General features: G+C 36.0%; 1 protein-coding gene across 1 annotated transcript in view; it reads left to right on the forward strand.

The window, feature by feature from the left end:
* The first annotated feature begins 364 nt into the window (after window positions 1–364).
* LOC140040765 (serine/threonine-protein kinase ULK4-like) overlaps window positions 365–25,107 on the forward strand; it is a 106,321-nt gene continuing 81,578 nt past the window's right edge. The window contains exons 1-4 of the mRNA XM_072086930.1: window positions 365–400; window positions 1,572–1,884; window positions 2,265–2,526; window positions 11,979–12,118. Of these exons, the coding sequence (XP_071943031.1) occupies window positions 2,289–2,526; window positions 11,979–12,118 (378 nt within the window). The 5' untranslated portion in view covers window positions 365–400; window positions 1,572–1,884; window positions 2,265–2,288. The remainder of the gene's footprint in view (window positions 401–1,571; window positions 1,885–2,264; window positions 2,527–11,978; window positions 12,119–25,107) is intronic.

Raw genomic sequence — 25,107 nt, forward strand, 5'->3', positions numbered from 1 at the left:
TATGCATTATTCATTTTCTTAATTGTTATCCTGTAGAGAAAAAGAAAGACATTCAGAAAACTGATTGGCTAAAACAAAAGTACAAAATGCTAAATAATTTGATTGTATAGCCATATTTTTTACATTATACAGTAGTATCTAAATATTTAATTTATTTTGAAACTGTAAACGTAAATAATAAACTGACTGTTCAATATCAATAAAAGATCGTAGATAATAAGCCTACTCATGGAGGTATACCATATTTTTATACCTCCATGGCCGGCCTACTATAAACTACCGTAGTATAATTTTAGTAATAATTGTCTCTGTCTCTGAAAATTGCATATCTTATAGCGCCCTCAAACAAAAGAATTTTGAGGCACCAAAATACAAAAAAATGTCGACTGCTTTTGTTAAGGTTTGTTTTATTATAACCATCGTAAATACAGTACACTATATTTGCATGTAGACAAGTATACGATGATTTAGAATAATTAATGTTGTTATTTTAGCTATATCAACCGTTGAGCTGGACTATTAATACTAAAAATTTAATATCTAGGCCTAGCCTAGTCTAGGCTAGCTAGGCCTACTAACTCTAGCTAGGCCTAGCTAGCCGGGTGCAGGTCAAGTCGGCCCCAAACAGTCTCGGCCCCACGTCAAGTCGGCCCCACGTCAAGTCGGCCCCAAGTCAACTCGGCCTCAAGTCAACTCGGCCTCACGTCAACTCGGCCAAAAACTAATCGGTCAACTCGGCCACAATAAAGTATGGAACGCAAAAAGTGCTTTATAATATTATTACGATTCTTACTATCCACGTTTTAAAAAAAATGAAGAAATAAAAAATATAATATATAAAAAAATGAACTCATTGCCGATATATGAATAGAAGTACCCGCGTGTTACAAAAAACACGTGCAGGTACCGTATTTTAGGAAATCGAAGACGGAGGCCTACGTTCCACCATTTGGCCATAGAAAAAATGATCGTACATCGTTTTTGTGCATGATTTGCGTTTTAAAAAAAGGGGAATCCCCCGGTCAGCGAAAACATGTAGCAGTTGTAGATATCGAAAAAGCTGGCAAACGCGCAGGGAGGCTCAGCTACGAAATTTTATTAAACGTAAATAAAGGAAAGTTGGTGAAATCATTCCTATTTTTTTTGCTAAATATATTATTGTCTAAATAATAATATTCATTAAAAGTCAGAATTATTCATAGTTAAAAAATTGTGAAGAAATATTATTTTATCAATCCCCATCATTTGCACTTTTTGCGTTCCATACTTTAACGGGGCCGAGTTGACCGATTATTTTTTGGCCGAGTTGACGTGAGGCCGACTTGACTTGGGGCCGACTTGACTTGGGGCCGACTTGACTTTGGCCGAGACGGTTTAGGGCCGACTTGGATCGAAACCGCAGCCTCTACTTACTAGACTCTAGTCTAGGCTAGGCCTAGCTAGAGACTAGAGGAGGCCCTGCTGGCCTAGCTAGCTAGAGGCTTGCATATAGACCTAGGTCAGGCCTAGGCCTACTAGGCTATAAAATGAAAGACTTCATATTCAAAATAACACCGTTATTTTTTATTTAGATAAATAAACATGCCAATCCACAAAAACGCTAGTGCGGCCGATACATGACGGTACCGTTTATTGCGGCCCCAGTTTGGGAATCCAATATTACAAAGCAACAGAGAGTGTCAGCAATTAGAACAAATCCAGAGAAAGGCCTTTAAAAGTATTTTCCTACAGGCCACTTATTTAGAGGCCATCATCTTCATTGGATTAACTACCTTAGAAGATTGGCGTGTTTCACTGTACAAGGATTTACTCGCTGTCATCATTGTCATCCATATTGAATCAGTTGTCGCCGCAGGCAGGGTTTATGATAAAAATTGTTAATAAGTACAGTACATGCTAACATATTTAATGTTATTATGATGTACGTTTTATACATTTTTAATGTAAAAAACTGTCGAAATACTGATTTGTTTTATTCCGAAACTGAAGACCGCCCTCTGTGAAATGCCTAAGTGTTGTTCAGAAGCTGATGATTGACGCATTTGAGAATGAATTTAGTTTAATAGTTTTTTTTAAACTGATTTTAACTTTTTTCTGGAAGGAAAAATATATTATGAGTTAAATTTACCACTAGCGTGTGTTACTCTTACTGTAGTAACATTAATATCATGTTTTATCATGTAAAAACCTACCAGGCGGGCGTATAGTAGATTAGTATGAACGCATTCATAACCTTATAGATTTTGTTCCTGGTTTTTTCTCAGATGATTGGAAACCTTTGAATCAAGATGGAAAATTTTATTCTTTATGAAGAAATATCACGATCAGATTTCTGCATAAGTTACAAAGGAAGAAGAAAAGGTTCAATTGCATTTGTGGCTATCCACTGCATTGACAAAAGTAACCGAGCACAGACGACAAACCGTGTACGATTAACACATGAGCTAACACACATCAATGTTGTACAGTTTTTGGAATGGTACGAAACCACAAACCATCTATGGCTTGTAGTAGAGTTATGCACAGGTTAGTATAAATAAGATTGTTCATCATTTTTTTTATGGTAGAATATTTGTTGCCGCTCTAGAGTAAACAGTGCAGTGTCATGACATCATAAGGCCACTTGTACTCATGTCGGAGTCTGAGAGGAACGCCAAAATACCACTGAACAAGTGCTTAAATTTGCCAGTCGTCATGGGCATAACATAAAAATGACGTAATAGGGTAGCACTTTCCTGTCTGCCACCAAACAACTCTTATTTGTCTGAGCCAAACTCCAGTAAAATAAGCTTAATCCCATACTCTTAATAAAAATGCAATTTGTATTCTTAAGTGCATAGAAGCCAGATGTGTACACTGCCTCCAGTTACTTTACTGTATGTTTGGTACAGGACTATACAGTAGGAGAGCATTGAAAATATGCCGATTTGTTATGGCCGTCGTTTTTGCCACCTATGCCATAACCCCACATGACTTGACATACTTCATTCATACACAACAGTAATTTATACATTAGAACTGTGTAATCCACATGAATGTGAGACTATGGTCATGAAGCAAGGTTCGTGTCCCCACATCTTGCAATTTGTTAACCGTGATGATGTCACTATGTAAAGCTGTATGTTTTTGTATGCAGTAGATTAAAACATTTATGTAAAAACCACACATACTGTAGCAACGTTAATGTATTTTTTTCACACACTTCGCTTAGGCCCATTTTCTGTTGTTTTCTGTACTAACTCTCAAAATCAACAATAATCTGCCATTTTTTATATTACTGTAGTTCAATATTTAAGATCTTTTGGAAAATTTAACTTGCGTTTCAAATTATGCCAGGAATTATCAAATAAACATTGAAAATACACAGTGTGTACAGTAAGCATAGAGAAATTAGCACACCAAAACAGTTTGTTAATTTCATACCCAACCCCATTATAGACATCCACCGTCACAATTTTCTTTTTTACGTCAGAGTTGTTGAAACATCATCACTTAATTACCTGACGTAAAAACAGCTAATTACTTTATTGTTATTTTTTTACAAATAATTAATCTCATCAGGGTTTCCACCACGCTGGTCAGCCGTCTATGGGCCAGTCCAGCAATCAAACATATCAGAACATGATATACAGTCTGCTGACCACCACTAATTATTACAAGAGATAATATAGTTACAACAAGCAGAATGCACTGGTTACAACATCCCTGATGTCATTTTAATGTTTGATATTTAAATCTATTATAATTATTTGGAACGTTACAACATCATTGAAGATTCAGTATAGATGATAATCACCTAAACAAATGTGTACTGTTGTTGCCCAGTTAATAATTAATAGAAAGCTTTCGCATTGGGATGGCAAACAAAGGGGATAGTAATTAACAGAGTGTGATGATTATTTTGAGACACAAGCGACAGCGGTCATCCCCTTCCTAGACATTGTCCGTAGACCCTGTGAACGCTGGCTTGGTGGTTGTGTTTGAGAAGTTTCTTTCTTCTTGAAGATGTTTTTTTTCTATGAATCTTGAAGAATCCAAGTAAATTCACAGCCTACACATACTATAGTTAATTAAAATGTTTTAATTAATAAGTTTAAATGAAATTTAAATTACGCCTACCATATGTTGTTCTGTCTATTGGATCAAACATTGGATCAAATATTAAATCAACCAAATACATAGTCGCGGTAATGAACGGAGTATACTGGGCTCATAAGTTATGCATTCATAGATTTATATTTTGTATCAAATACCATTTTCTTTTGTCTGACCGTTCCCTGTCTGACTGTCCCCTGTCTGACCGTCCCCTGTCTGACCGTCCCCTGTCTGACCGTCCCCTGTCTGACTGTCCCCTGTCTGACCGTCCCCTGTCTGACCGTCCCCTGTCTGACCGTCCCCTGTCGACAAAAAAATGTGACTATGTATAGGTATGTATGTAGTATATCAGTTTATGAAGTTGAAACCCAAGCTACTGTACCACCAGGAGGCTAACTTTGTTCCATGTTTTTGTTTTAAAGCTCATCTTTTTCAATTAGGTATCTCTTTTAAATAATATACTGTATAGTGCTGTGGTGATAATTAGGAGTGAATGCATTTTTATGAACGTACTGTAATTAATATAATTAGGAGGAACATGGATTCCTTTTCTCACTTGAAGTACTAAAACAGGTATGTTATTGTTAATTAAGGTAATTATGAGAAAATGTGTTAATTGTATGAATCTTGTTTAAAATCAGGAATTACAATTTTCTATCATCACTAAAACTAGTCTGAAATTTGTGTACAATTAATTAGTATCAGTATGTATTAAGGTCGGGGAAATATTTTCGCACTGGACTTGAAATAAATAATATTTAAAGATAAGAAAAATGATACAATGATGATACAAAAATGTTCTTAATTTGTCAAAGGGTGTATAGTAAGTAATGTAATCCTGTTGGATCCACTCCTGCAGACTGTATAATTTTTGTTCAGAGAATGTGTTACTTTGAATGATGGAACATAGTGGTGTTAACTTGGATGACTAATAACAATATTAACCAAAAAAATAATTCTACAATATAATATTAATAATGGTCTTAAGAAATGATTAAATTTTAAGTTTTAATGTATTTTCAAAAGTTACTAATTCCACCTGTTTACTCTTTGAATTGAAATTTTCCCATTACAAACAACAGGATGTGGGTTTTCTCCAATACAGACATGTTTGACCCAGAATTTAATTCATAAGAGACTATAAAACCAAGACATTTTATTGCCTTAATTAGATTGGAATTTGTGGATGGTATCTCATAGGGTCTCTTTCTGCTACATAGCACCAAATAAACTGTTTATTTCCAAAAAATTGATTTAAAATATAATTTATATATTGACTGCATATCTGCTCAATTTCTGTTCCTTAATAACCGTTTAAATCAATCGGCGGGTGTTGACAGAAATCGTTAGCAGTACCCAAAATACAATGGATTCTGGAAGTCAATTCAAACGTTACTACAGTATACAGTAGTTGATACAAGGTCAGTTCCTGTCAATCAAATAACCGGTAATTTGCGTTGCAACTAAAAGTTATACAGCAATAACCGGTTAAATGGCATTCTAAAGGTCCGGTCACACCTTACCGAATATTAATTAGACCGATATCGATACAAAAATATCGGTATAGTGCATAACAGCGGGGGCGGTCACACTAGAGCGATAATCGAGACGGTCGAATGGCTTCTATAGCGATGTTTTTTTTCGCCCGATAATTTTGTTTTTTAGCCAATCAGATGATGGAACGTTATACCTGTCACTACACGTACGTATACGTACTACTACGACGTCGCGATGGCTGACACAACAGACATTGTTTTGGAAACACTTATTTTGAACGTTCAACTAAACACAGTTCTGTATGAGGAAAGGGACACGGCGAATACAAAAACAAAATTTAATAAAAATGATATATGAAACGAGATTGGAGAGAGGGTTGGAATGACTGGTAATAGTAGAGCAGTTTAACGCCATAAAAATAGCCAAGTTGTGCACTTTATTACCAAAGCATGAAACTTTCCACAAAGTTTCTTTGATGTATATAGATTCAAAATATCGGGGGCTGCCAAGTGTCCAACGTCCGGTATGACGGCCATCTTGATTTCAAAATGGCCACCATAAAAACAAAAAGTGTTCATATCTTGGCAACTATAAACAGTAGAGACTTGATTCTGGTGTTAAATTGTTCACAAACCACATATTTCTATTTTCTCTAATGAAAAGTTTCGTCCAAAAATGACCGGAAATGACGTTTCTTCCAGTTTGACCTTTGACCTCGTATTTGTATATCTCAGTAACTACTGATCATTTTCAATCGATTTTGGTGTCATGTGGTTAAATTGGTATAAATGCACCTAATTTTTTTACCGAAATAAATGACACGGAATTATTATTCTGAATTTTTTACTTTTGATGTGATAGGATAGGATAGGCATAAAGTATGACAGATCACTGAGCTCATCTATGCCGACATGTTTGCTAAACTGTGATGTGTCAATCGTTTTTTCGTTGCATCTAAAAAAATGTACTCCATTTTTATGGTAATGGGCCTTTGCTGTAAACATTTCATCTGAATCCTTTTCCTCGATTTTCTCTAGTCATTGATTTTTAGCAAAATTCGAACTAAATCAATTCGTAAAAGACATCTCAATATAATTATTCAAGTAATCCTCAAATTAGTGACATGGACCTACAATATACTGTTCTGTACAAGACCTGTTTAGGCATCCACCTGTGGACTTTCACTTTAAAGGTCTTGGTTTCCTAATCATACAAGAAACAATGTCTAATTTAATCAATCAAAGTAGTGGGTCCAGACAAAGAAGGGGGTGTAAAACCATCCACAGACAAAGAAGGGGGTGTAAGACCATCCACAGACAAAGAAGGGGTTGTAAGACCATCCACATACAAAGAAGAGGGTATAAGACCATCCACAGACAAAAAAAGGGGTGTAAGACCATCCACAGACAAAGAAGGGGGTGTAAGACCATCCACACACAAAGAAGGAGGTATAAGACCATCCACAGACAAAGAAAGGGGTGTAAGGCCATCTACAGACAAAGAAGGGGATGTAGGACTGTCCACAGACAAAGAAGGGGGTATAAGACCATCCACTGACAAAAAAAAAGGGGTATAGGACCATCCACAGACAAAGAAGGGGGCGTAGGACCGTCCACAGACAAAGAAGGGGGTGCAAGACCATCCACTGACAAAGAAAGGGGTATAGGACCACTTACAGACAAAGAAGAGGGTATAAGACCATCCCCAGACAAATAAGGGGTGTAGGACCATCCACAGACAAAGAAGGGGAGAAGACCATCCACAGACAAAGAAGGGGATATAAGACCATCCACAGACAAAGAAGGGGGTATAAGACCATCCACAGACAAAGAAATAAGACCATCCACAGACAAATTAAAGGAGTGCAAGACCATCCATACACAAAGGGGTGTATAAGACCATCCACATACAAAAAAGGGGTGTAATACCATCAACGGACAAAGAAAGGGGTGTAATACCATCGACAGACAAGGAAGGGGGTATAAGATCACCCACAGGCACAGAAGGGGTATAAAACCTTCCACAGAAAAAGAAAAGGGTGTAAGACCATCCACAGACAAAGAAGGGGGTGTAGGACCGTCCACAGACAAAGAAGGGGGTGTAAGACCATCCACCACTGACAAAGAAAGGGGTATAGGACCACTTACAGACAAAGAAGGGGTATAAGACCATCCACAGACAAATTAAAGGAGTGCAAGACCAGCCATACACAAAGAAAGGGGTGTATAAGACCATCCACATACAAAAAAGGGGTGTAATACCATCAACGGACAAAGAAAGGGGTGTAATACCATCAACAGACAAAGAAGGGGGTATAAGATCGCCCACAGGCACAGAAGGGGGTATAAGACCGTCCACAGAAAAAGAAAGGGGTGTAAGACCATCCACAGACAAAGAAGGGGGTGTAGAACCGTCCACTGACAAAGAAAAGGGTATAGGACCACTTACAGACAAAGAAGGGGTATAAGACCATTCACAGACAAAAAAGGAGGTGTAAGGCCAACGGACCATCCACAGACAAAGAAGGGGAAGTAAGACCACCCACAGACAAAGAAGGGGTGTAAGACCATCCACATACAAAGAAGGGATTATAAGACCATCTACAGACAAAGACAGGGGTGTAAGACCATCCACACACAAAGAAAGGGGTTTAATACCATCAACAGACAAAGAAAGGGGTGTAATACCATCAACAGACACAGAAGGGGGTATAAGACCATCCACAGACAAAGAAAGGGGTATAAGACCGTCCACAGACAAAGAAAGGGGTGTAAGACCATCCACAGACAAAGAAGGGTGCATAAGACTATCCACAGACAAAGAAGGGGGTGTAGGACCATCCACAGAAAAAGAAGGGGTGTAGGACCATCCACAGACAAAGAAGGGAGTGTAGGACCATCCACAGACAAAGAAGGGGTGTAAGACTATCTACAGACAAAGAAATGGGTGTAAGACCATCCACACATAAAGAAAGGGGTGTAATAATACCATCAACACTTGGCACCCCCCGATATTTTGAATCTATATATATCAAAGAAACTTTGTGCCAAGTTTCATGCTTTTGTAATAAAATGCACAGCTCATGTCATTAACTGCTCTACTATAAGTGATTAACTAACAGCTATTAGTCCAGGCTAGGCACGCGTCTGTAATTTCTAGGCCCAGGTCTAGTACTATGTAATAGTAGACGGGTAGATGTAGACAGATGTCGGTCAGCGCGCGTGTACGGGTACAACTACGGCAGGCAGTGAACCAATTATCATGTTGTGGACCAGCTTGGCCTAACTAGTAAGCGTAGGCCACAGAATATGGTTTATAGAATGAAAAATAATAAAAATACTAGTAGTAATATTGCATTAATAACAATAATTAATGTTTCTCATTTCATCTACTACTTTATTTCATTATGAATAATTAAATTGCTTTGCCAAACAATCATCCCTTTGCCATGGTGGCTATCTCACAGCAATATTTATGCCGAAAATATGGGGTTACTGATCAGTAGTAGTCTTTAGATCTATAATAATTAGTTGTAACTCACCTCTAGTCTTGTAGTAGTACTAGTAGGCCTACTGCTACTACAGGTATCAGTGTTCTCCCCAGGATTCACATCAAGCGTCACGCTTGCCCCCCCCCCCCCCCGAGGGAGGGGGGGGGCATTCTGACACTAAGTACTTGAGTCACAGCCCCACCATGGTTGGGGCTGTGGCGAAGCGATTTTTGGTAATTTACACCCTAGATGGCCGGAAATGGTACTCTCGCACATAAAATTTATGTTGAATGACACCTCTGGTTTGGCCGGAAATAACACTTATAGCGCGCTAGCAAACAACAAAACGATCGTAGCCAACTTTTTCCGCCGGTAAACATAAGCGAAGAAACATTTTTTGCGTTCATTACGAACGTCAGGGGGAAGCCCCAATGGAAAAAATAGGCCTAATCTATTAGCCTACTCATCAGTAGGACAACTCTAGTTGGCCGGAAACGAAATTTATAGCGCACTAGCAAACAGTAAAACCATCGTAGCATACTTTTTCCGCCAGTAAACATACGCGATAAAAAAATGTTTTTGCGTTCAATACGAACGTCAAGGGGAATTCCCCGATGAAATAAAACTAGGCCTACTCATGAGTAGAACAACTCTGTAGTTGGTCGGAAAGACACTTCATAGCGCGCTAGCAAACCGCACGATCGTAGCCTGCTTTTTCCGCCGGTAAACATACGCGATAAGAAACATTTTTTGCGTTCATTACGAACGTCAAGGGGAATTCCCCGATGAAATAAAAAATGCCTACTCATCAGTAGGACAACTCTGTAGTTGGCCGGAAAGGACACTTCATAGCGCGCTAGCAAACAGCCCGATTGAGCCTACTTTTCCGCAGGTAAACATACTGTACGCGATATATGAAAAAAAAATATGCCTCATCAGTAGGCAACTGTAGTTAGCCGGAAACGACACCTCATAGCGCGTTAGCAAACATTAAAACGATCGTAGCCTACTTTTTTTTTCCGCCGGCGGGTAAACATATGCGATAAAAAAACATTTTTTGCGTTCAAATACAAACATCGGGGGCAAGTCCCGATGAAATAAAACTAGGCCTACTCATTAGTAAGACACCTCTAGTTGCCCGGAAATAAGACTTCATAGCGCACTAGGAAATAGGAAAACATTCGAAAGAGAGACATGGCAGTAACAAAACACGTGCTTACATCTCTCGGCGGCGGCCGGTGAAAGCACCATGTGACATACAGTATCGCAGTACTGATATCACAATACCATGTAACATCCCTTGTCACTCGACTTTCTCACGAAGTAGGGCCTAAAACATTCTAGCACCGATGTACAAATGTACCTTAAGTTAAGTGAAATAAAGACTTTAGCGCACTAGCAAATAGGAAAAAACGATCGTAGCCTTCTTGAATGTATTATACGATCAAAGCAGCTGGCATTGAATTGCGCCTAGAAATCATTTGATGACGTGCGTATGTTACCAACGAAAGAGTAAATCCCACCGATAGAGTCGATTAATTCAGTGTGATATTGAAAATAATAATATCATCGATATTTATTTTTAATACACATAACATTTTTACAAGAAAAAAAATACAATCAATCATTTACTTTATTTACAATATACAAGTTACTACACTTTAGACAACAGCCAAATACTAGAGATCGAAAGAGAGACATGGCAGTAACAAAACACGTGTTTACATCTCTCGGCGGCGGCCGGTGAAAGGGAGTCTCAGTTTAGTTGTTTAACACTTTGTTACGCAGTCTTTTGTTTTTCGTCTAGTGGTCATGTCACGTGTCTCGTATGCATTAGGCTCTTTATGCATGCCGCGCCTCAGCTCTAGAAAAAGTACCGTACCTGCCTGTTAATCTATTTTTAGATTGTTGTGGTTGATATTTTTAAGCGTCACGGATAAGGTTTTAAGCGTCACGGCCGACCGTAAAGCGTCACGGTAGAGAACCCAAGCGTCACGGTACCGTGACGCTTCAAAGGCCTGGGGAGAACACTGCGGTATAATAATATAATAATATTATTTATTATTTTTATTCTAAGTGATGTTTTATTGGGGAGGTGTTGGGCGTTTATTTAAATACTGTAAATAACATCCTAAAATTGGTATAATTTATACATTATTTAGTTTAAACATCTTTTGAAACTAACTTCCGCGACAGAGTGGGCCGTTGTGGCCCAAGGAGGAAGACATTTTAGACGGCTTGCAACATGGGCAGAAGTATCCTAGGGTCCTAACGGACACAGACAGTTATTTCTGTCAGCTTATTAATAACTCTGGGTTTCACTCGATTTCAAGCAAAAAGTCTTTATCAGTTCTCCCTATGTAATTTTATATACTATTCCCCCCACATTTCCTTGAATGCTTTATTGCGTATATTTAATTTGATCTTTATTAATTTGCAGTATAATTTTTATTTTGCTAACTACTGTACCTTCACACAATCTGAAAATAAACAAAAAACTAAAATGGCTATCGCCACCAATGGCCAACTTAGTTGAAACCAGGAAGTTGCAAGAAGGTGAACCTGTTAACTCACCGTGAACCCGAAAATTATTTTGACCGCGTACAGTTGAAAATCTACTGATGAAATCAGAAATTTTGTTTTAAAACCCTTTATAATATCTTCCTAAGATAGAAATATAGAACAATATCGTAATAGTGAAACTATGTTATCAAATCTATGTTTCAAGGTACATCTGAGATAGATCAGGCAGGTATCCAAGGCGGAGATTTGTCCCGAAGTTTTACCATTGTGCTTGCCTATCTCAGAATTAACCATAATTTATATTATATAGATACAGAGTGCACACCTGTCAATTTCGACCTAACTTCTTTCACTTATGTTTTTCTTTTTACAGGCGGTACATTAGAGAGTATATTAGCACAAGATGGCCAGCTACCAGAGAGTTGTATATTGTCATTTGGATTGGACCTAGTACGAGGTCTTCACTACCTTCATTCACTTGGTATTTTGTTTTGTGATCTGCAACCATCTAAGGTACAGTTATAATTATATGATCATTGGTAATCATTCATTTACAAATATCAAAATACAGTAGTTACAAAATAATAAAATAAAACTACTGTAGTGTAACAATCATTAAACAGAATTGTACAGATTTAGCACAATGCTCACATCATATTATTTTTTATACAGTAATTTCGTATTTTAATATTTGTGTATGAAAAGTGTGCATGCATAAAAAACAAACAAAGATCACAAGATTGTCTACACAAAGACAAAGTATTATAACAAGTCTTTGTGAGTGGAGTTGTTCTGTCATTAGAACAAAATCATGGCATCTGACAGGAATTGAACCCAGGGCCCTGGGATTGGTAGCTGTTGATGTATGGTGGAACAACTTGATTGTAGTGTACAGGCCCTGGGATTGGTAGCTGTTGATGTATGGTGGAACAACTTGATTGTAGTGTACAGGATAAGACCAGGTTTTTCCATGTTTGGTTTTTAATTGTTTTGAATGTTAATATTATTACAGTATCATACTAATTACTTGTGGTGACTGTTTTATAATTATATCCACAGGGTAAATTTTAAAAAAGTGTTTCAAAATTGACTCCACTTATGAATCATGACAAATGAAAATCAGTATGCCTTCATGCCATAATGGTGACTAAAGTTACTGGTAAAACCATTTTTAGGAATTTTGTTTATATTTTATTGTTGTTTTTAATGAAGAAACAAAAATACCATGCCAATGCCATCATACAGTATACAGTATACAAATTAGATCCCATGAGAGGGAGTGCCTTAGTATAAACCAGTTCTACCATAAACCAGAAAATCCATCTGACCAAAATAAGATCTTATAGATAACAATCGTGTGCGTCATATTTACTTGTTGGTAACAAGTCTAACTACTCTGTAATCATTTTCAGAGTTTACAAATTTAGATCAACCTACTGTACTGTATTAAAAAAAGTTACTATGGATAAATAATTTAAGTGTGAATAATAAATATTGTACTTGTATAAACATTAAAGCTATAATGCAAGCTAAAAAATGGAAATGTACAGAATGTAAATTGATGTTAGAGATGAGCAACTGTTTGTAGACAGACCTTGTATCCTGCTTATTAAAGGTGTATTACCTGCTTATGATGTGTGTAGGAGGACACCTTTGCATGTCAGCATTGTCCCTGCATCTCAACTATTCCAGGAAAATTGTTTTTTAATTACTATTTTCAAATAAAATGACAATATTTGTTGTTGTTTGTACAATTTAACCTTCACAAACAAGCAAATAAATGTGAAAAAAAAAATTCTGACCTAAATAGGCCCTAACCTAGTTAAGAGAGCCAGTCACTAAAAATCAAACATTAGGTGGCAAGGGTCAAAATTTCGAATTGGCTCATATTTTGCACATTGGTAGACCTTGATGTAAGTAAACCTGATGTGTAGATTGTTTGGTAAAATATCGCTTAGTTTTCGAGAAAATCGAAAAATAACGATTTTCGGCCAATTTTGTTAATTTTTGGTGTATAATTTACATTAAGTTTAACAGCCTCTGGAAGCCAAACGTAGCAACCTAGCGTTTCAATATTTTACACTTACGTTAACTAGCATCTTGACAATAATTTAGTAAAGTTTCAAAAAATTTGATGAAATTTTAAGATTTTGACTAATTAATTACTAATTAGCATAAATAAAACTCTTAAAAGTAGGGTAAAAACAAACGGGTTTTTTTTCATGTGCGACGAATTTTTGTAAAATAAAAAAGTCATCAATCTAAAGTTTAGATACTAATATTTATGAATCAAGTAAAACAAATTTGGGGAAACTATTTTGCGCTCCGCGCCAGAGCCACAAAGTTGTAAGAAATTCAAAGATTTTATCTGTCGGCAAGATCAATCAGATGTACCTATTGTTCTCTATTTAGCAATCTAAGTCGAATTAAGCCAAACTTTTATTACGAGAAACAAACTTGAAAGATAAATTTTGAATTAAGTTGCAATTTAAACACAAACTAAAAATACGTTTCTGGTAAAATTTCAATTACTAACCAATATACGAAATTAAGCAATTAACTAAAAATCACTCGCTTATTCTTTGTCAAACCACATTATTATAAATAATTCCATCCTCTCATAGTTTATAGGATAAAACTGAAAAACAAATTTGTTTTAACTTGTTATCGTTTTCCTGTTTGTCGAACCTGGTCGAACTTACTCAACGAGAATGTTTCAAAACATTAACCACCGTAGACAAAACACTTTACTGCGTATATTCGATAGATAACGATCTTCATTGACGTTGACAACGGAACAGATTTGTTATCCATTTTAGTTTATGTCTTACAATGTAAAGACGTGTTGAAAATAATTCTTATATATAATTATTGTGTGATGGCTTTAAGTTCAAACAAAATGGAGATTTCATGTTCTTTTAAATCGGTTGTCGGCGGAGCTTGTGGATTCGATAGAAAAGACCGCAAACAGAGCACTGAAGTCCTACCTTTACAAGCATGCCAGAAGGAAATCGCTGCACACAGATACATGTTTAGGTTTACGGGCATCGATAGTGAGTGGTACTATTTGTGCAGCAGGGAAATGGAAATAAAAGGTGTGAGTCACATCAACAACATATAGTATGGAAGCAGGTCCATGAAGGTGTGGATGGCGTATGGTGTTGGTGCAGGACAAAATCTACTTTTGAGTAAATTCTGTGTGCCTTCGAAGCTACCCAATTTAATTCATAACCAAGATACAACGTCTGATTAAAATAAATCAAGTATCATCTATTGCAGTAAAAGCAAGAATACAAGCCAAGACATCTCATGAAGAACAAGCTGATATAAATGGCGACGAACAAATAGAAAGAGAAGAAAGTCCTGGCACCCTCAGCAAATTGTTCTTTTGTCGCGAACAAGGTTGCATTGGGTCATATCAGAGGTACTCTTCCCTAGAGAAACACTTAGATTATGAAAATCACAAGAACGCACTAGAACATGAAACACTTTATGACAGGGCAATGAAATTAATCAACACAACTAGAAGAGGGTACTTCTAAAAATCCAGAACCAACAAGAACCAACGATTTGCCACGGTTTGACATTGGCCCCAAACTGCAAATGGGCGTTAAAGTCCTCTGCAAAAAAAACCTGATTTTCTGTACCACAGAAAACCTACCTTATTGATGTTTTTGACGCTGGAGAGCAGACGGGACAGAAAGCTGATCCATGTGATGTCTCACGAGAGATGAGATCGGCCGATTCAAAAACGGAAAAGGAAAGAGAAATTCAACTTTTATCGCAAACCGTACTGAACACAATAGGCTTGCAGCATCCAATAATGTTTGAAAGCATAATATTTGTGAACTGAAAGCTCAAGAAAAACTCTCCAGATTCTCTTTGCCAATGTTGCAAGAAATGTGTACTTCTCTTGAACTTGATACCACAGATATAACCATAAAGCGCAAGAAGCCATACATTGATTTGCTGGGAAAGATGGTTTCCATGTGCAGTTGCTCGAGTGATTAAGGTAGCAATGAAGGTTTTTTATTTATTTATTCGACTTCTCACTAACTCACTTAGTGAAGGATCTGGACCAACAGGTGGTAAACACCTCTAAAACGGCCCAGTCCCAATTTGCACAGTGGCTGTGTGTGACACTGACAGTGGCTGTGTTTGTGTGGACTAGTACACCGGGGTAATCCCCTACTCGTCTCGAAAGATGTACTAGGTTCTCTAAAGTGCGCATGAGCTATGTGTACACTGGACCTACGGTTTATAGTCCTTATCCGAGAAGACTCGTTCTACCACCAGAACCATGGAGCGAGTGAGCCTCGAACCCTTGCCGATGTTATGTCTACTTAATTACGGTTCCACTGTCTTAACCGCTCGGCCACTCACTCACTCATAAGGTAAAAAATAAGGTAAAACTATGTCTGTAAGAATTCTTTAAAATAACAATTTAATATGTGGGACGATTCTGTAAATTTTTAATAAAGCGAAGGGATGAAACAATGGTTTACAAGTTTACAAACAATTTATTGTTTAGGCTACGAATTATTAGGAAATTTCGCACGAGCACATGAACGTTATCGAATGTCACCATTCTACTCATTTGCATAACAACAGAGTTCAGTGAACATTTGCGTTAACGTACTTGCTCGTTTTGATTTCGCGCTTCGACGGGAAGTGTAGAACGCAACGCATGTGTAGCGCACGCAACATACGCCACACGTATTAAAACAAATCATGGGTTTATAGAGACTAAGCCTAGCCAGGCATGTTTAATCATGTTTTGGTTAACGTTTTCATTTACGCTATTTTTTAAAAATAAGGTTCTCGACGCACGTAACTAAAGTTTTTCGTAATGCTTGCGCACGCACAGCAAGTTGTTTACAAAGTGGGCGGAGCTTGGAAAATAGCGTTAACATGCTTGTGCGAATACTCCCTATATGAGAAGATAAGAACATTATGTTATATAGCCTGTTTTCCACTAGGCGAAATTATTCGCGCAAATCAAACATTTTCGCGTATACGCGCACGTCAAAGGGAACACTTTGTTGATAAAAATAAACTGCGCATGCGCGCGTATAGTGCAAAAAATAATAATATTATTATTATTATTATATTATAATAATAATAAGAATAAATTCACCTAGTGGAAAATATAACAGGTGATGAAGCTAAGCGAGTTATAATATTGAGCTCAGATAGTAATTGCTTAATTTCATGGGTCAGTCGTTTAAATTTGACTAGAAATTTATTTTTAGATGTTTTTATATTAAAACGTAATTCCAAATTATTCAGGACCTTTAAAGTTTGTTTCTCGTAGTAAAATTTACCTTAAATCTGTAAATAGAGAACAATAGGTACATCTGATTGATCTTGCCGACAGATAAAATCTTTGAATTTCTTACAACTTTGTGGCTCTGGCGTTTGTTTTTACCCTACTTTTTAAGAGTTTTATATATGCTAATTAGTAATTAATTAGTAAAAATATTAGAATTTCATTAAATTTTTTGAAACTTTACTAAATTATTGTCAAGATGCTAGTTAACGTAAGTGTAAAATATTAAAACGCTAGGTTGCAAAATTTGGCTTCCAGAGGCTCTTAAACTTAATGTAAATTATACACCAAAAATTAACAAAATTGGCCGAAAATCGTAATTTTTCGATTTTCTCGCAAACTAAGCGATATTTTACCAAACAAACTACACATCAGGTTTACTTACATCAAGGTCTACCAATGTGCAAAATATGAGCCAATTCGAAATTTTGACCCTTGCCACTAAATTACGAATATGTCTGATTTTTGGTGACAAGCACTCTTAATAGCCAAAATAGAATTGGCATAAGTCACAAATTTTTATAAGCAATAAGTAAGTATAAAGTAATATACAATTATTATTACTTGTGTGTTGTGTACGTATATAGTTCCAAGTCATAGTTTATTGAAGCAACTTGGACAATTCAACCCCAAAACATCAAGCTTAATTTATCACAAATGTTTGGGTCTATTATTTAATTTTTTTTTTACATTTGTGGGCGTAGTGTTCTTTTTGGTTTTTACATTTGTGGTTGTTATCACATTTGTGGGCTATGATCATTTTCACTCTTTAAATTACATTTGTTGGTGATGAGTTTTCACATTTGTGGTTGTTTTCACATTTGTGGGCGTTTTCACAGTTAGCCCAATGTGTCCATCTCAGTGCCCCCCCCCCCCACCCTGTTTAGTGGTAGCTGTATGACATTAAATATTGGTGTGGTACTGTACCTCGTCCACAACTGCGTAATTCAGCCCATTAGGCTGCGAGTTTATTCCCACATATTTTTTAGCACGCAGCAGAAAATAAATTTACTTTACATATTAGGTATTGCTAAATAGATTTTACTGTTATTACTGTGGGATTTAAACAATGAAATAAAAATCATATTATATTTTAGCAGTGAAAAATCACTTTACAATATATTTTAAAGGAGTTTAATCCTATTTAAACATTTAGTGATTAAAATCCAATTCAAATTATAATGCCATTGCTATTTAAATTTAAACCACAAATCTATAATAAATTATTTTGAAATGTTTTTAATTTCATTTCAATTTAAGTGTAATTTATTTTCTGAATATTTGCATTAGAAGAATATTTATAGAAAAAACTATAAATTGATTATTAAATTATATTGGATGGAAAGCTACTGCATGTCTTACAGATAAACTTAACATAAAGTATATAGTTTTCTCTATTGAGAATAATTTTTAACTTTACTTTACAAATCAATAATATTCAAAATAATCACTATATAAAAATAAAGAATGATAAATGAAAAATTAAACATATATTACTATTAGATGATTAATTTTCAAATTTATGTGAGTTACAATTACATATTTTAATATTTTTAAACTACATAAAAAGTCAATTATATTTAATTATGAATTTCACTTTAACAAACATTGTTGCTACATAAAAAGAATCAATTTAACTTTAATTTGTTTGTATTTTTCTGACAAGATGTATCAAAATGAATGAATACATTATTTATAAATATAAAATAGGCCTCATTTGGAAGATGATATTGACATTAGCTTACTCTAATTGGTGCACATTCAGAAGTTATTGTGAGTGTCTTTCATCATGTTCTATGAATACAAAGTTCATACAAAGAATATAAATCTTGATCTTTATCATGTTAAAATCAGGATAATGTGAGTTCACTCAATGTATTTTTAAAGGCCAGGTGCAGGCAAAAAATGTCTATTGATCATACATTCCAATAATTATCGATTTTATAGTTTCCCCTATATTTCATAATTTTTGGGATTTTATTTGCGTTACACGAGCCTGTTGAAAATAAGCACTTTCTTATCAGTGGGGGGATAGTTCAAATTTCACAGTAAAATCTCTATTCTTTTGTACACAAATTTTGTAAATAGAGCTGAGAGTCATTTTAAAAAGCTATGAAAAATAAACAGTGTCACTGTGTGGTAAAAAATGTTAACAGATGACTAATAGGTAATATAAATTGAATTTTACATTTCTGGTATTTTTATTCAACTTCAGATTTTTATTTTCATGCTATAGCAAAAATTATCATCGCCGTATATCAACCATCTTTTTTCAGCTTCTAGGGAGTCATCAGACATGTTAACATTACGTTAAACTACTTAACTACTGAAAAAAAGTCTTCCTGGTTTATATGGTTGAATTTTGCCAAATTTTGTATTTGACCATATTAAGGGAAATTCATGTTTTTTCGTCTTGATTTCTGTTACAAATATTTGATTTATGTACAATAAACCAGATATTATATTTTAAATTCATGCCGTACCTGAGCTTTAAAATGAATTGATTATGTTGAAATTTAACACAAAAAGGAAGATCTCTAGCCATGGATGAGATTCGAGCTTACAAATTCGCTTCATCCTCGTTTGTTTTTAAAATTCTGTAAATTCAGAAACAAACAGATACTTTTTTTTTTTTTATTTTTTTTTTATTCAATCAAAACCAACAGCGATAATTACCGCCACTAACAGGTTTGAAACATAAAACAATACCAACATCATAATGCAGGCGTACCTTTTAACAAATGCTAATAATAAATCTATGACCTAATAATAATATTAAATAATAGTATTAGAGTATACTGTACTCATATGCATCACTATATTCTAGTGCAGTATTTTGCGTTTAAACGTGGGTAAGCTAAACCGCAAACTTGCCTGTCTTAAAACTCCGATAGAAAAATAAGCGTGTAAAACATAGCTTGTAACTTCCCAGAGAGACACCTTATCTTTCCTCTCACTTCAACCATTTTTTGTGGTCATACCGTACTTAATTTCCTGTTGCTATATTTAGTGTAACTTTTAAATTATTCATAAGTGTGTTTTAATTATTGTACCGTCTCAAAGTTATGAAATTGGTTTTTTTTCTGTGGCTGTTTCAATGAATACAGTATAATAAAATAAACAAATATTTTTGTATTTTCTATTCAACATAACAATTTTATTAAGAATTGAACTGGTAAAAAAACAAAATTGTACTACTGTAGGCCTACGCACTAATAATAGTAGAAAAAAGGCAATTAATCTTTACTTAACGATTTAGAAACTCATTCATTTATAATCAATACTATTTCATGGAGTAAAGTGATAAAAAATGACTTAAAAATAATTTTCATTTTGTCATGGTAATTCTAAAGCAAGATGCTTTATTTTTATTACCTTGTCCTTCGGATGGAACATATAGTACTGTACAAGTTAAAGAACTTGACCAGATACACTTTTTAAGATCGTTCCCAGTTTGCTGATCTGGGTAGCTGCTTCACCCCTGGCCACCATAGGGCCGCAGAGGACCTAATCCAAATTTCCTCAGGTTTTAGTTCAGCTTGAGGATGATACCTTTTTAATAATTGATTTATGACTATTCTATTGTTTTGTATATGAAGTTAAATGGAAATACCCTTAATAGTATAGTAATTTATGAGAGTTTACTCACAACAGACCTTATCAAATGTCAGTTACATGCTTACTTTACTGCTAAATACCTTGTGGGTTTTGGTTTCATTATAGTTGTACTTTTTCAATGGTTTCCATTACCAATTGATTAAGAAAATGGTTTGGAAATGTGTAGACTACTTGACCATAAGGAATTCTTTAGTGACAGATTTGGCACAGGAAGGTCTGTCATAAAGTTCAATGGCTGTAGAGAGCTTTCAACCACTTGTCACATGATCGATGATGTACATTTATTTATTAATATATTGCATGTTAATTAGGTGATCATTTAGAATAAAATGATCACCTATTGTTATTGTATCAAATCTTTATTGTTATTATTGTTTCTGGGCACTATTTTGTGTAACAAATATCTAAAAAAGTTTAATGTCAATGATTACCAAAATTTCACAATGTCTTTCAAATACTGTAACTGATATTTGCTATTGGTAATGGGAAGGTATTGTTTTGTTATTATATAATCTGTCCTCTCTACTATTTTTATCCATGACCTATTTGTGATGTTCACATTGGTCAACATTTATATCTTCTAATCCCCTCCCCCCCCCCCTTTTTTTCCTATTAAGTCATGTCATCTGTGTTTTAAAAAAATAGTGTGTTTTGAAAATTTAAAATAAATGATTAAAATAAAAGACAAAATAACCAGCTATTAACCAGAAACCATGTTGTCTTCCAGAAAGTGGAGCTTTTTTTCATTAGAATACAGTTCTTAAAATGGCCTATTCTACAAAAAATGTTATTTTCTTAAAGGGAAAATATTATTCCTTCAATTAGTATCTGTCAATTATACTGTAGAAAGTACTGATATATTTTACACAATAAAATAGACAATGTTACTTTACTCTATTTTTCAAGAACATAGTACAGTAGTGCTGAATAAAATTCTGTTGTTATAAACAAGTACTGTTATAGGTCAAAAGTAAGAAACATTGCTGTAGTTTGCATAGACAGGGCTGGCTGTATTTATCACAGTAGGTTCCATATTAAACTAAATAAGATCTACATTCACAGCCCAGTATGATAGGCATTTATTGCTAGTGGTATACATATTTTACTGACCTTTGGTAATTTTATAACTGATTTAATCCTACCTTGCTGTTTTTCCTACATTGAATATACTCTGCAGTGCAATACACTATATACCAAAAGTCTTTAGCCTATGCAGTGGATAGGGTAATTTAAAAAGACCCATAATGAAATTTAATTCATGTTTTTTTAATCATGTATTATGAAGGTTTCTTTGGTCCAAACCCCGGGATCAGACTGACTAGCAAAATCTATATTATAAGTGAGACAGTTTGTACGTTTGTTGCTTGGCCAAATTAAAAATTCGCCAAGTATGTTGATCGGTGCGGTTTGTGTGTGTTTGTTTGTTTTGTTGGGGGGAGGGGAGGGGAGGGTGGGGGTAGGGGGATGTAGAGGGTGGGGGTAGGGGGATGTAGAGGGTGGGGGTAGGGGATGTAGAGGGTGGGGGTAGGGGATGTAGAGGGTGGGGGTAGGGGGATGTAGAGGGTGGGGGTAGGGGGATGTAGAGGGTGGGGGTAGGGGGATGTAGAGGGTGGGGGTAGGGGGATGTAGAGGGTGGGGGTAGGGGGATGTAGAGGGTGGGGGTAGGGGGATGTAGAGGGTGGGGGTAGGGGGATGTAGAGGGTGGGGGTAGGGGGATGTAGAGGGTGGGGGTAGGGGGATGTAGAGGGTGGGGGTAGGGGGATGTAGAGGGTGGGGGTAGGGGGATGTAGAGGGTGGGGGTAGGGGGATGTAGAGGGTGGGGGTAGGGGGATGTAGAGGGTGGGGGTAGGGGGATGTAGAGGGTGGGGGTAGGGGGATGTAGAGGGTGGGGGTAGGGGGATGTAGAGGGTGAGGGTAGGGGGATGTAGAGGGTGGGGGTAGGGGGATGTAGAGGGTGGGGGTAGGGGGATGTAGAGGGTGGGGGTAGGGGGATGTAGAGGGCGGGGGTAGGGGGATGTAGAGGGCGGGGGTAGGGGGATGTAGAGGGCGGGGGTAGGGGAGGGTGTTTGAGAGGGGTGTTTGAGAGGATGGTGTGGTGGGGATTTCTGCTTTGGCTAGGGGTAGTGGGCTATCAAATTGACCAGAATTGTAATAGGACATTATTAAGTATTAATAATTATCTTTGAGAAGGGGCTGGGAGTGGTGGGGTCGTAAGTCTTTCAACATGACTGAAACTGTACTGGGAGTGTAATTTACAACCTACATTTGAAAACTGGCACTGAGGGGTTATGGGTTGGGAGTAATGGCTTAACACACATCACCCAGAACGGGGTGTGTTGGGAGGGCTAGGGGGAAGGGTAGAAATACTAGAATTTGGAGGTAATAGAAGTTCAACATAATTGGAATTGTACTGGGAATTGAAAATTTACTACATTTGAACAGTTGGGAGAAGTTAAGGTTTGTTGATTGCTGTGTGATAAGGAGAGGAGAGAGATACAGGGCTGGGAAGAGGTAATTCAGCGGTATCCGAATTAGATATTTTATTCATTAGCCAATATGACACCTATTCATTTACATAGTTTGCAAAGTACCATGCCTATCAGCTATGTATTGCACTCTTATTAAGACGCTACAGTATCAAAATGACCACAATTGTACTAGGAAATTTCTAAACTATATTTCAACATCATCTGCCATCTTGGATCCAATTTTGGTGAGAGAGGGGGTTAGGAGATAGGGTGTGGTAGTTGGGGTTGAGGGGATAGTGGGGATTTTGCTTGAGTATGGGGCAGTAGGGGGTGTCTAGAAAACTCAGATCTAGAAAACTCTGATTTCTAGATCTAGAAAACTCAGATATCTGACTTTTCTAGATCTAAAAAACTCAGATATCAATATCTGACTTTTCTAGTTCCAGAATGGAACTAGAAAACTCAGATCATGATTTGATTGGTTGGTCGGTCATTTGGATCGTTCCATTATTAATCAGCAGGTAGGTCATTTGAAATACTATCTGAGTATTATTAAAACTGATTACTGTATACGTTTTCTTACTAATATTGTAACATGTAGAAGCGGCCTACGGCTTCAATAACAAAGAAAATACAGTGCATGTTACTGTTAAAATGTAGGCTTAAAAATTAGGTATGTACGAGTTGGTGTGGGTACGAGTTGGTTGAGGTACGAGTTAGCCAAGTTGGGAATAGGTACGAGTTATTTTGGGTACGAGTTGACCACTTCTAGTCTAGTACTGTAGGACCACAGGCCTACTCTTCACGATACATCGCGATAGCGCCCACACGTTGAGCCTTGAATTGAGTTTGCTTTGCTAGGCCTAAATGCTAAGCCTACATTTTAAAAGGTGTATACTGTATTTCTTTATGATTTAAGTCGTAGGCTGCTACTACAAGTTACAATAATTATTATTATTAATATTAGTAAGAAAACGTATAATACAGTACTGTGTAGTATTTCAAATATGCTACCCTCTAATAATAATGGAACGATCCATTTGATGATCTGAGTTTTCTAGTTCCATTTTGGAACTAGAAAACTCAGATATTGATATCTGAGTTTTCTAGATCTAGAAAAGTCAGATCTGAGTTTTCTAGATGGGGGAAATGGCGGTGTTCTGTATTTATAAAGCGTCTTTCACACCTGTCCGGCTCCCGCAAATAAATTGAACCTCAATGTTGTGTTTTCATGACACTACACACAGCTATGCGGCAATTGGTGTGCGCATAGCCACTTGGTGCATTGTGAAAATGAAACAATTCAATTTTATTTGCCAGAGTCGGACCAGAGCCAGTGTTACGGACCTTTTTATGGCCAAAAATTCAAACAAAGCAAGTATTACTATATAATACAACATTTTATTTTGCAATGTAAAAAAAAGCTCACAATTAACATTTTGTTGAAATAACAATTATTTTAAACATACTGTTTTGTTTGTATAGCTTTAATAGTTTAAAGTTAGTTGTATTTGTAGTTCTTTTACAATTTCAAATAAATTAACTCACTTTCCTTGATCTTAAAATGTTGTATAGTACAGTATAAGTAATACAATGTCATTATTATTAATCTGTTTAAGTCTGTTGTCCTAATTAAAGATGTATTGTCCCCAAAAACAGGAAAAATGAAGATAAAATTAAATCAGAATTTGAATAGGTCATTTTACAGTTTTAATAAGGTTGTTCAATTCGATAGAAAAAAAATGCAAGATGCTAGATTTGTAGTTTACTTACTGTATTTAAAAATTTCTTGCATTGAATGATGTCCTAGGAATAGACTGAGTGACAACCAGCTACAGTAGTTTTAAACCTTGTTGTTTCTATATGGCGTGCATTCATAAATCATTAATAGATGAGAAGCATTGTACTGTACATAGATCAATATTTATACAAATGTACAACTTAGACAAAAAAAGCAACTTTATATAAAAATTTGAATGGTTATGTTATTTATTAATTTTACAGGGCGAAACCAAGATGAAATATAGATAGAATCTTTCTCATCACCCATTGTTTTATAAGTTATTAAACACACCTACTTTTAAAGG

The sequence above is a fragment of the Antedon mediterranea genome, chromosome 2 (assembly GCF_964355755.1).
Source record: "Antedon mediterranea chromosome 2, ecAntMedi1.1, whole genome shotgun sequence".
Lineage (NCBI taxonomy): Eukaryota > Metazoa > Echinodermata > Crinoidea > Comatulida > Antedonidae > Antedon > Antedon mediterranea.